Genomic DNA, 13,293 nt, shown 5'->3' with positions numbered 1-13,293 from the left:
ATAATTGATCTGGTCTAGGGCTTGTAGAGTCTGATAGACCGCTTTATTATTTATAAAGTGGCCTCTAAGATCCACGCGAACTCTGACTATCTATTGATCTATACTCTAATCGATATCAATACGCCCGAGGCCGAGGTTCCCCAACAAAAAAACTAGAAGGCTATAAATACAGTTAAACTCCGCGGCTTTGTAATAATTAATATTAACCCGGCAAGCTAGATCTATCTAGATAATAAGCCGCGTTTGGAGTGGATTGATAAAGTTATAAACTATCTTATTAAGACCATATAACAAGTGATTTAAAAATTAATTTTCTGGGTACACCCCTGTGTCCAGTCTAACCTAAACTTTACTAATAACTATAGGACCATAATTAAATTCACGCGTCTATTAAGAAGAGTATGGATAGTGGCCTAGATTGAAAAGGCCTAAGCCAACTACTACTGTACACGGAATAGAAAAGATAAGATTATTAATAAAGTCTTAAAGCGTGGATACTATCGCTGGATCCACGATATAGTTAACTAAGGCTCCCGCGGTCTGTGGCGCGTGGTTAAGTGGGCTTGAAACTAGGGCCAGCTGGGTAATGCTAATATAATCCCAACATTAAACAGTCTAAACAGCTCCGCCGATTTAATAAAAACTAAAATAGAAGTCTTCTACAAGACGTTCTTCCCAGCGCCTCTATTGGTGGACTTAACCGATATTAATTTTATACAATACCCTAAACCAATTGATTTCCTCTCTATCACTAAAGCTAAGGTTAGCAAAGCCATACGCCGAGCACTGCTAGATAAGGCACTTAATCTAGATACAATTCTAAACAAGGTCTAGTACACGCTTATAGCTATCCCCATCTTTTTAAAGATAGTAACGATGCTGTTTAATATATATATTTAGACTAGACACAATCTATATTACTTCTAGAGCTCTATTATGGTGGTGCTGCGTAAGCCGGGACCGCGGGGTTACTAAATACTAAAGTCCTACTAGTCTATGGTACTCCTCAATACCATGGGGAAAATACTAGAGTCGATAATTGCCACCAGGATCAGCTGGATGCTGGAGGAATATTAAATCCTATCTAAAATCTATCTAGAGGGGCGAAAGGGGATCTCTATTGACCACGCTATCTAGTTAATTCTTAACCATATACTATCTACCTAGAAACATAGGCTGAAGGTTAGTATACTTTTATTAGATGTGTCTAGCATATTCAACAATATCTTTTATACTCGCTAAATTAATAATATATATATATTAAAGCTCGGCTGGTTCGCGCTCTAGATCTAATCTTTTCTAACTAATTAAAGCACGCGTCTATTTTTTTATTAACTATATCAGCGATATAATTGACACCGCGATTGAAATCCTATAAAACTTATCCCTGTCTCTAATTCTATATCTACTTTATAATATACCTTTAATTAAGACACTAGCGATGCACCGACCGGAAAACAACTAGGTTAAGATCTTTAAATAGATTAACGATATCTACATGATTGTGGTCTCGCAATCCTACATAGATAATATTATTATTTTACAAAAGACATTAGCTAGAGTAGACTACTAGACTGCGATGTATATTTTAAAGTTTACTCTGGATAAATTTAAACTTATCTATTTTATAAATCCATGGGAGCCCGACCTTTGAGTAGGAGATTGTGGTAAAGACCCAGGCTAAACCGGTCCGGCCACAGGTAGACCAACTACTGACCAAGGACGATAATAAATTCTAGGAGATCCCCAAAGAGTCTCTTGGTTATAACTAGATAAAACTCCAATACTAAGAAACTACTATTACGCCAAAGAAATCTACTAAATATCTAGAAATCTAGCTTAATAAAAAGCTCTATTTTAAATTATATCGGGCCAAGATATTGGCCAAGGCCAACTCGATACTAGAGATGCTTAAAGGGATTATGGGATCTATGTGGGGCATTAGTCTACTGGTAATGCGGCGGATATATCAAACTATTGCTGTCTTGTAAATACTGTATGGAATCACCGCGTGATTTAGTTTTACTAAAAGCAGTCTTAGCGCTATAAAGAGCCGATATATTTAGAATAAGTTTATAAAAATTTAAAAGTAAGCGGCGATTTTAATTAATAGGGCTTTTAAAAGTACCGCGGTAATCGCTCTCGATATAGAACTCTATATCTTACCAATTAAACTATAGATGTAATAGGCTATCGAGGAGACCGCGGTCTAAATCTAAACCGGGCTGGTAATTAGATATATAGTAGGTCTTATCAGATTATAACCTGGCTTTAAAACTAAGCGTAGTAGTCTAACACTGTTAGAAACATTATAAAAGAGAAAAAAGGCCCTAACCCCGATAGGGCCCCGCGAGATATAGAAGACGCGTAGGGCGTATATACTAATACCATAGAAAAAGCCTCTAATCTATATTATTAGGATCCACGACGAGGCCGTCTCCTACCATAACAATTTCTACTGGGGTCGGCGGGATACCACGGTATATATTAATAGTAGTAGATTCTTAGACTATATTGGTATAGCCGCGGTCTATCTATAAACTGGTTAGGTGTAACAGAGATTCTTAAATACTGAGATGGAGTTAATAATCTACGCGGGCGAGCTGCGTAATCTATAGATAGCTATAATAATAACCGCCCGCTATCCGCTATCACAATAGGTCGCGGTTTTCGTAGACAGCCAGGCCGCGATCTAGACGGTGTAGAACCCTGGCCGACCTTTAGATCAATTTCTACTACAGGAGATCTACGCGGTGGCTCGCCACTATTGTCTAGTAGATTAAACAACGATTAACTGGATTCTAGTATATATTAGAATGCCGGGAAACGAGCAAGCCGACAAGACCATAAAAGAGGCTGTAACTAATCTATACCTACAACTTTAGGACGGCCCAGTTTATCTAGCCGCGGCGGCCAAACATTTAATTCGATATAAGATTAAGCAATAGTGGGAGACGGAGTAGCAGCGGGACGCGAAAAAGATATATCTAGTAGCCGCCCCGATCTATCGACTAGTAAATAAGCTGACTAGGAAGGTTCTAGAACTCTAAAAAAACCTTTTCAAGCCGCACACCGCGATCGCCATCCAGATGCGTATATAATGGATCGGCCTGCAGCACCTTTTATATAAAAACAATGTAGTCAAGTTAGATTAGTATAGTTACCAAAAGAATTTCCAGACCTTAAGATATATTTTCCTGCAGCGCTTACTATATATTAATCTATAAGGGACCATACTTAACCGTATTAATAGAATCTAGGGACTTCAAGAAAAGACAGCCAACTATAACTCGGTTATATTACACCTGTAGGCACTCCGCTAGATTACCGAATTTGTATATAACATAGGCCTACTAGATTAGTTTCGCGAAGCGGAGCTGGTCACGTAGACGCTAGAATCAACTACGATAGAAATAGAAGGGGAAGACGCTGGTTAAACGGGTATGTAATGGTCTAGATGGGGGTCAATCTAGACCAGTAGTCTAGAAATAGACGGAACATATACAGTAGATAGGATAATAGACCGACGCAGAGGATAGTAAAACTAGGGGGGATGTAGTAGCAGGTACGTTAGTTGTAGAAGCTTTTCAATTATATCTCCTACGTTTCTATATATAATATGGGTTTTGATTTCAGGCGTTCCCGGTCCAAAATTCTGTCTCTGGTGAGACGCCTTGCATAGCTAAACGTTTCAATAGTTAGGCTACATCAGGTTAATGAATTTTGATTGATTGATTGATTGATATTCGCTGCTCAGTTCGCCGGGGAAACGACTGACATGTCTATCTTCGCCCCCAGGATCTTTTCTAGTGGTTGAAGTTGCGGGTATTCCTGGGCCCTCCGGGTCACTTTCGTAATATTCATCCGGCAACTGCCCCGGTGCCGATGATCTTTGGGCGTTCGCCTGCGTCCCGCGTCTGGAAGGGCCAGGTTCAACACTGTCTTCAGCGTATTGGTCCTCTGATCGAGTACCGTTCTCAGACATATCAGTGACGCTTCTCGTAGCGGCTTCGGTGGCATATTTCAGTTCAGTAACAAATGCAATAAACCTGTCGGGATTAATACACCAATCTTCGGGGTAGTGGAGCTTGTTGAGCATGGAATTAAACTGCGATTTGGTTTCGGTATATAGACTCAGATCTTCTGTTTTAATGTATGCGTCTGCGGCTTTGAGAAGATCATCGCCCGCGGTCATAAGCACATTGATATCGATCGCGTCCTGTCCAAGCTTCTTGATCTCTATATTAATCCGGCGAAGCTTGTGCTCGGCTCTGTTGCGTTTATTTTTATCCGTTGACCATAATATTGCGTTGATGCAAGGACTTGTCTCCTTAAACGTTCGATAACGAGGATCTTCCGCTATCCTCTTTTTGCCCTTCGACGAGGAGGCGGCCGACGCAGACGTCTTAGGGTTGGGCGTCGCCCCTTTGCGCGGATCTTTGAAAGGCGTGGCTGGCGACGCAGTTGTGGTATGTGGAGTGTTCTTTTTCTGTGGTGTGATATATAAATCCCGGTTCCTCCTGTCTTTGCGTGTGGATGGCGTGGTGGGTGGGTCTTTTGTAGAAGGCATTTTTCTTCTTCTTGGGGTGGTTTCAAGATCTTTTGGAGCTTGGTCTTCCAGTGACAATGTCGGTTGCTTTGCTCTCGGGGGCCTGCCTCTTGGGGGCATCTTGATCGAAAATAACCATACGTACCAAAAATGGCGCTCATACCAGCTGGTTCAGGATGCAACGGGCTTTATATGTGTCTGATATGGATTTGTCAATTGCACAATATGACATTTTCGCCCTTGCGTATCAGTACAAGACTAGACCTGGCTCAAGGCAGAGGCAGTACTCAAATTGCGCAAGCAAAACATTAGAATGTAGTCCAGGCAAGTCATTCTCAATGGCTCTTTCTGTACAGCGATACACTGTCCCTCCGCGCGGCGTGCGTCCGACAGCTGGCCCATACGGGATTTTTATCCGATCAGAATCACAAAGCTCGTTGAGATGCCATGTGGACGATGTGGACCATTACAGGTCATATTGGGAAGAAGCCACTGGTTCTCTTAGGGATCTTTTATGGGGAAGTTCTGAAGCCCGCAGAAGAGCAGTACGAAAGCTAGAATCACTGAATAGAAGAATAAGCCGGTCTAACAGAAACCACAACCATGACCCGGGAACAGCGGTTATTAAAATTGCTAACTGGAGAAATGCAGGCGAGCAGCTCGATCTGTCCGTACGCGACTACTACTATTTCTATTCTACGGCACGCTTTGAAGATGTCCAGGACTTTATATGGGAACGTGTCTAAAATATGAATTACTCTGCTGACTGGAAGGTTATGTATCGTGATTTTGAGCAAGAAATTGAGAGGACTGCCAGCTACTACAACAATTTGAGGCGCGAAAGGGGATTAGATCCGGATGACAGTACTTTCCATAAGTTGACGAGAGATGGCAGTTCAACTGAACATGCTACATAAATTGGAGCGTCGAGGCTAAATTTGCCTCTTAATATATTAGAAAGCGGTGCGCCTGGTACGGTCAGTAGCAGAGCACACACTTAACGCAGACATGTGCGTGTTTAAGCGGCACCAAATGGCCTCCAGATATTGTCCGGGAATGACCGTAGTGAACGGCAGCCGCTTGCTATGCTAACTGCTCGGCAGCTGAGGTCTCGTACTCGGCGTCTCCATACAGGACAGCTAAGGCATATCTCTGCGATAACGCGTCCTGCGCCTTCATTTCGGCGGCGACCACAGTCTGCGGTCAGATCAGGCGGCCAAAGGCTACCTTTCCCCAGGCGACGACGGGTGCAACATGGGTCCCAAGAGGAGCAGGAGAATCAAGCCAATCAACTGGTAGACTACGACATGGAAGAGTCGCCGCGGATGCGTCAATGGCTAAACTTGAGATGATTTTAACCCGGCAGTAACCAAATGTTACAATGTGTATACTCGACTTTGCGCAAATGTGGCTTTAAATGTGGGAGATATTACTCTATGCAGCTTTTGTTCTTGACCGGCAATGTCTTACACACAAGCCTCAACTTGCTTGTCGAATGCCTTTTCTACCGTTCCTTCAATTTGACTTTGGGATCGGCTACGGTTTTGACCATACCCAAAAGGATCGATTTACGTAATACCACTTAGACTAACGTAATCGGTAAGCGAGCGGGCCATGCAAGCGAGCGGGCCAACGTACGCGTTTTCTACGCGTCTGTTCTTTTGAGGCTATTCAACCACCAGCCATACCACCAAAAATGCCTAAATCATCAAAATATCAGGTGGAGCAGGAAGGCAGGGTCTTATTAGCTATATCAGCTATTAAAAAAAATCAAATTACCAATATTCGTGCGGCAGCTCGTGCTTTTAATATACCCCGTACAACACTTCAAAGACGCCTATCGGGATATACATTTCGAACAGATACACGCGCAAATAGCCATAAAATGACTTCTAGTGAAGAGGAATCACTTAAAGAATGGATCCTATCACTAGATAAACGTGGAGCACCTCCTCGGCCTGCACACGTACGAGAAATGGCCAATATCCTGCTTTCAAAGCGTGATACTACCTCCCCCCCTACTACTGTAGGGGAGAAATGGGTATACAACTTTACCAAGCGTACACCTGAGCTCAAAGCCTGCTTTGCACGTCGCTACAACTATCAGCGTGCTAAAGTAGAGGATCCCAAGATTCTAGGTGCTTGGTTTGAGCAGGTAAATGAGGCTATTCAGAAGTACGGCATAGCTTCAAGCGATATATACAATTTTGATAAGACGGGGTTTGCAATGGGCCTGATAGCTGCAGTTAAAGTTATTACTAGGTCTGATATGCCAGGAAAACCATTTTTATTGCAGCCAGGGAACCGGGAATGGGCCACTGCCATAGGATGTATTAGTTCTAATGGATGGGCTCTACCTTCCTGCATTATTTTTAAAGGCAAGATGCATATGGAGGCCTGGTACGAGAATGATAAGGTTCCTTCTGATTGGAGGATCGAGATCAGTCCTAATGGCTGGACAAGCAATGAGATTGGCCTACGTTGGCTACAGAATCATTTTATACCTCATACTACCGGCCGATCTGTGGGAAAATACCGTTTACTTGTTCTAGATGGCCACGATAGTCATCTAACGTCTCGATTTGATCAGATCTGTTCAGAGAATAATATTATACCAATCTGTATGCCTGCGCACGCTTCTCATAAGCTTCAGCCGCTTGATGTTGCCATTTTCTCGCCATTAAAAGGCTCGTATAAAGGCCTGATTAAATCTAAAATACGCTGTGGGTTTAATCATATTGATAAACTTGATTTCTTAGAGGCATATTCTTAGGCCCACGTAGAGGTCTTTACCGATAGTAATATCTATAGTGCTTTTAGAGCTACTGGTTTAGTTTTTTTAAGCCCTGAGTGTGTTCTTTCTCAACTAACAGTTCAGCTTAAGACCCCTACGCCTTCAGGTAGTAGACCCAGCAGCCGGGGCAGCTCAGCGCCTAAAACACCTCATATAGTTAAGTAGTTAAAGAAGTTAGAATCTACGCTTAAAAAGCTGCTTAAAAGTTTATCTTACAGTTCCGATTCGCCTATTAAAACCAGTTTAAATCAATTGATTAAAGGTGCCGAACAAGCTATAAATAATATAATAATATTAAAGTATTAATTAGAGTAATATTAGGCCGCCTACAAAAGGCAGCTTAAAAAGCGAAAGCGCTCTATTAAATAGATTACTTTTGAAGAAGGTATATTAGTATCTGAAGCCCGAATTCTTATTGAGCGCCGAAATCAGGCAGATAAAGCTATACAGGCAGATAGATCTCTGTCTACTAAATTGGCTTCTAGGCGCGCTCTATCTAGATGTTCTGGCTGTGGTGTATAGGGTTATAAAATTATACACTACCCGAATCGATAGAACTACTCATTTTTATATAGAAGTCAGAATTCATGGTGTTTTGATCATTTTAAATTTCTATATGACAGGTGGTGTTCGGTTCGCTTACATGTTCGGTTCGCTTACCGATTACGTTAGTTATTAATGAAAATAGTATTGGTCTCTCTGACTATCTTATGCTTTTAAAGGATCAGGAGCCAGGTGTTATTGAATTGTTTAGTGAAAACTTTAGGGATGAAGGGCGATATAAAGAAACCTAGAATCCTGTGGCTTTGATCTGGTTCATCTTTTTTTAGTAGATTCAGCGATCAAATAAACTCGCGGCGGACTATCTATTATTTATGGCCTGTATTAATTCTCGAAATATTCTACAGTCCTTGCTTCCTCAGCCGAACTTAATTAAGAAAAAGATTGATGCTATCGGCCTCCTCAAGGCGTTCTTCTTTGTTAGTGAGGGGGGTGGGGATGGTTCTCTAAATCTACACAGACTAGTCCACCTTGCAACTCGGAACTGGATGAGAAAGTGCCAACAGTTTTGCCTGTAAATATTGAAAACTGTAGACTAATTGAGCGAAGCTTTCCGAACGATGATCATATTTATTGGAAGGTGTGGCGAGAATATATGCCGTATGTACTTTTACTAATTGTAGAAGCTGACTTCCAGAAGGAGTAGGAGAATTATATTAATTTTATTAATAATATCGGGACGTGTTTGTATAGTGACGGGCGATGGAAGGAAGTAGAAAGGTTATAGGTACAGGTACTGGAGCTCTGTAAGTAAGTCCTGGGCCCAGAGTATCCAGATACTCTAACCAGTATAGCCAATCTGGCATCAATATGCTTGGACCAGGGACGATGGAGAGAAGCAGAAAGATTACAGATACAGGTACTGGAGCTCCGCAAGCAAGTCCTGGGCCCAGAGTATCCAGATACTCTGACCAGTATGCATAATATGGCCTATACATGGAAATCACTAGGAAAGATTTAAGATGCCTTGACTCTGATGGAAAACTGTGTAGAGCTCCGCCGCAACTTATTAGGTCCCGATCATCCAGATGCTATATCCTTCTCTAGCGCTCTTAGAGATTGGAAAAGAGCAGTGAATTTCCTATTAAAGAGGGAAACTTCAGCGGTAACATCTCCTGCCTTGCCTATTCATGATAATCCTCCCAAGCTGATGCAATCAAATCGTGAACCTATTACAGCCGGCAAAAGACAGGCATTCGAGAGTTTTTTCGGGAGACTATTCGGGAGACAATGACCTACGTTAAGCCTTTTACTGCGGCTAGATTAAATATGTACATACCCTGATTTGTGTTACACAGGCCTTGAATAATTATTATCACGTGTATCTCTGATGCCGACAATATTGAGCGGTTATATAACATAAGAATACTCTCTTTCCTTTTTAAATATCACTCCAAAAATGAGAGTCCGACATGGATGATACTCATATGCTAAACGTGGTTGTAATAGTAAGGAATAGTCGAACTTTATATTGGATTCTTGACCTTTGGCATGGAGACGAATTGGAATGATCATATAATGTTATGCCAAGAGGGTGAACGCTTCCACTACTCGCTCTTCCTCTATATTGGCCTTACCAGGAAATGTTAGATTGCGGTGCTCTAATCTTGGGAATGAGCTCCCAAGAAAATGAAACAGCGATTTAGACGGAAGCCTTTTCAGATGTCACTGTAAATAACATGGCTTAGCGTCTGAAAAGATTGCACGGGGGTCAAATAATTATGATGAAAGATTGACGAACAGCGCACAACATAACAAATCAGTTTTAGAGGAAATCAACAAAAGCTTTAAGTAATACAGAAGACATTAAAGGGTTCTCCAACAAAAGTTGCTCAAACTCCTCGTTTTGTATAGAATATTTAATGTATGAAGTCACGTAGTACAGCATTACCTCCTGGATCTCCCTATACATCACGCCCTCCTCCTAGAAGGAATATCGTAGCATCTGTATGACTTCTCTCTGTCGTACTTGGTGCTGTGGGAAATTATGCAACACATGTAGCACCTTGTAAATAGATATATCGCGTAGTTCCCCAAGAGCGTATTTCCCCGCAGAGACATGAAGACAAGCGTGAGCAGGCAGTATATTGCTGTAGTCTGTCAGATAGTCGTAGTAATGACCAACTCTGGGAAGGCTAGGATATAGCCGAAGCTTGCCAACCAGCTCAGTGGATATTTTTGCGTCTGACGAAGGGAGATCGTCTCCAAGTCCTACCCCTGGGTAAAATCGTACCGATTAGGATATATTTGTGCTTCCTGATGCCAGATTCTAGATATTGTAAGTGGTTAACCAGTGAGCTATCTCAGAAGCGCAATGGTATATTCGACCGTTATTGTACAAAGGACCCTGGCTCAATATACATTATACCTGGCATCCTGTGCATGACAACCCGGCCTGAAAAAGTGGTCGGCTGATCAAATAGTCCTGTTTTCAACTATAAATATATGCTGGAAGGAGGTTATCCTGTTGTTTTAAGTAGAAGGAAGAACAAGAATCAGCTTCTTTATTAGACTCTGCCATAATTAGAATATCAGATATCGATATCCCGAACTGCTCTTGTATCCTTACCTCACCGACAGACCACCCTACCCTGAATAGTGGATCCTTGGTTACATATATAAACACTGGATATCTTTGATTAAAGAAGATGTCTCTTCCCTATCACATGTCTTTACTCTTGCTTCATGAACGATGAATTATATAGCCGGATACACAGGGATGTTCAGCTTATTAAAAAGCAAGAACCTTTATGACTCATATTATAATCTTATTGCTAAAATTCAAGCCATTGACTATGACTGCTCAACCTTTTGCCTTCGTAATAGCCGCAGAGAGCGAAGACTCAAGAAGAGCCAGCAGCTGACTGTCTCTGAGTCCTAATATCGCCTGCTCGGTTATGCTCCCCGGTGCAGATAATGAATGCTCCAATTTCTGAGGACTGGCTCCGGACAAGACCATGCTCACCGTTCCTCGAATGCATTGGGAGGCTATTGCAATGGCGTTCTCCATTGGAATACCCTCAGCAATAGCCTTTCGCGTTATGGTTTGTATTGCCACGGTTGTGAGCGCGTTGCAAAATGCACTCATACCTGTTGCGGTGTCAAAATAATCATGCGAGACTTCGAAAACCTTCCCGACTAAATTGAACATCCACATCGCCAATTCCATTGCCTCTTTCTCCACAGGGCTACTGAGATCGCCGATGAGAGTCGCTGATTCGTGGACCTCGGTTCCTATAGTCGGCATTGCACGAACGAGTCGGATGTCATTCGTCACGAGACCATCGGCCTTGTCATTGCCTCCGATTAATCGTTCGAGTTCATCTCGAGGCGTCCTCGCGAGAATGCTGATGATAATTTTGCCTCTCAAGGCTTGCCGCATTTTGGTTGCCCCAAGGACTTCATGTACCTGTTCCGGGGGAAAGGCAAAAAGAACTGCGTCTGCATTCTTCACTGCATTGATATTTTGACCGGAGATGAAGTTCACCGGAGCCAGACTGCTGTGGAAGAGGTCTCGAAGCCGCGCTTCGGATTCTTTACGCCTGAGAGCAACAGTGATCTCGGAAACAGGACTGCCAGGTTGCGCCGCACATGGAAGTAAACCTCCAAGTAGGGCTTTACCGATATGGCCTAAAACCATCTTCAAATCACCATTCTAGCCCCAGTAATGGCGGGGCACGGAATAACAGAGACAGCTTACCGCAGCCGAGAAACGCCAGATGAACAGGCTTTTGGACGATTGACATTGTGTAGTAGTATGAAAAAGCCAGGTAAGGAAAAGGTATTGGGGTATGAGATGGAGGTAAAGGCTTGAATGGGATAAGGTCGGGTTTGACATTGGTTGGGGTGGGTTGGCTCCTTTTATATATCATTGAAAGAATCTCGGCAGTCGGAAGACCCTCCGTCACTAATCGAGGCCGATAAAATAGTTTCAAACTTTATGTATTAGAGGATGAGTTGAATGCAGAGGCTAGTTTATATGATGCAAGTCACCTACGTAGCCAGGATTCACAGTGCAACCTCAATTCCTTGAGGTCTTACATGATTAGAGCTTGGTAAAAGCCGGTTAGAGCGCTGTCGTAAAAAGCTAAACTAGCTCTGCCGATGGAGTCAAGATACAATTTCGGTCTAGCTAACAAATACCAAGCTTTCAAGACAATGACATGTGTTTAGATTTCTCCGCTGCCGCCATGATGGCGGTCGTGAACGCCGCCCGAACTCCCAACTTTTCCAACTCCAGGAGCGCTCGGATAGAGCAACCTCCGGGAGAGGCAATCTTCTCTCGGAGAACACTAGGGTGATCTCCAGCAGGTACCAGCTTCATCATCCCAATCGCACTGTTTACCACCAGGCTTTGCACGTCAGGTCTCTTCACACCCTCCGCAACGGCAGCATCCAGTAGCCCATCGATCGCGAGGAGAAGCAGGGAGCCGGCACAACCAACTGAAACGGCACAGATATCAAAAGAGCTTTCGGGGATTCTATGAGCCTCCCCAACTTGACTAAAGACCCAGGACGCAATCTCCAAATTCTCCTTGGTTGTGCCGGAGCCAGCAGTGTACAATGTCACAGCCTCTCGGATCTTGGCCGCCATATTGGGCATTGCATGCACGCATTGAAGCGCGCTTTCATTGTCTGGGGCAGAGTTTTCACCGAGGGCTAGGGTATTCAACGCTTTGGTGGTGATACCTGCCATGATACTGAGGACTAGTTTCCCTTGCAAAGCATCTCTGAATCCTGATGCGGCAAAGACATCTGCTCTCTTGACAGGATTCATAGCCAACAATACCACATCAGCTTCCCACACTGCGCGGACATTTCTTTCCTGGGTAAGGACCGTGAGTCGTGACGAATGTTGAGATAGGGCATTTTCAACCCGCCGCTTTGAAGATTCGGTTCCAACAGTGGCGGTAAGATGGTGGACTTCGAGGTCAGTCCTTTCTTTTGGACTGAGAATACCGGCAGCAATGGCAGTTCCCAGCGTTCCTGCTCCGCAACGGCGTTAATACTGTCTGTGTACTTGAAAAGGTGGCTATAATAGCAAATTCCTTACCGCAGCCGATGACGGCAATTGTTAATTGAGTGTGAATTCCCATATTTCGATAGCAAGCACGTCCGAAGGTATTTACCACATTGACAAATTAGCGAATGCTCTCGAGAGTCAAGGGTGATTTATTAAACATACCCTGACGCTACTACCACCCTTGAGGGAACGTATTCATCACTTGCGACCATAGAACGGGTTCCTCGATCTCGGTCCGGCGAGGGTCAAAGGACAGATCCGATGATCACCTTTTCTGGTAATGCGCTTGTGAGTTGGAGTTGTGGTAGCCTTGCGGAGTCATTCGGCTGCTGGCCGGCTGCCTTCCGGAAATGCGGACTCTTGGAC

General features: G+C 43.3%; 4 protein-coding genes across 4 annotated transcripts; 1 reads left to right on the top strand and 3 right to left on the bottom strand.

Annotated features, from left to right (window-relative positions):
- Positions 1-3,703: 3,703 nt before the first annotated feature.
- On the bottom strand, positions 3,704-4,669 carry F9C07_2210798 (uncharacterized protein; the record flags this gene model as incomplete). The annotated part of the gene is made up of 1 exon (XM_071509655.1): positions 3,704-4,669. The coding sequence occupies one exon, from the start codon at positions 4,667-4,669 to the stop codon at positions 3,704-3,706; it is 966 nt and encodes a 321-aa protein (XP_071367156.1).
- A 266-nt stretch (positions 4,670-4,935) lies between these two features.
- F9C07_2048604 (uncharacterized protein) lies at positions 4,936-5,295 on the top strand (the record flags this gene model as incomplete). Its single annotated transcript, XM_071508555.1, has 1 exon — positions 4,936-5,295. A coding segment is annotated over one exon (360 nt), but the record flags the coding sequence as incomplete, so codon positions are not given.
- Positions 5,296-10,707: 5,412 nt separating this feature from the next.
- Positions 10,708-11,544, bottom strand: F9C07_13346 (putative pyrroline-5-carboxylate reductase; the record flags this gene model as incomplete). Its single annotated transcript, XM_041295004.2, has 1 exon — positions 10,708-11,544. The coding sequence occupies one exon, from the start codon at positions 11,542-11,544 to the stop codon at positions 10,708-10,710; it is 837 nt and encodes a 278-aa protein (XP_041150708.2).
- Positions 11,545-12,054: 510 nt separating this feature from the next.
- Positions 12,055-13,000, bottom strand: F9C07_13347 (putative pyrroline-5-carboxylate reductase; the record flags this gene model as incomplete). Its single annotated transcript, XM_041295003.1, has 2 exons — positions 12,055-12,890; positions 12,958-13,000. 2 exons carry the CDS (start codon positions 12,998-13,000, stop codon positions 12,055-12,057), a joined length of 879 nt encoding a protein of 292 aa, XP_041150707.1.
- Positions 13,001-13,293: the final 293 nt, after the last annotated feature.

Source organism: Aspergillus flavus, chromosome 7 (genome assembly GCF_009017415.1).
Source record: "Aspergillus flavus chromosome 7, complete sequence".
NCBI classification, from domain to species: domain Eukaryota; kingdom Fungi; phylum Ascomycota; class Eurotiomycetes; order Eurotiales; family Aspergillaceae; genus Aspergillus; species Aspergillus flavus.
This window is presented reverse-complemented; position numbering and strand designations above follow the sequence as displayed.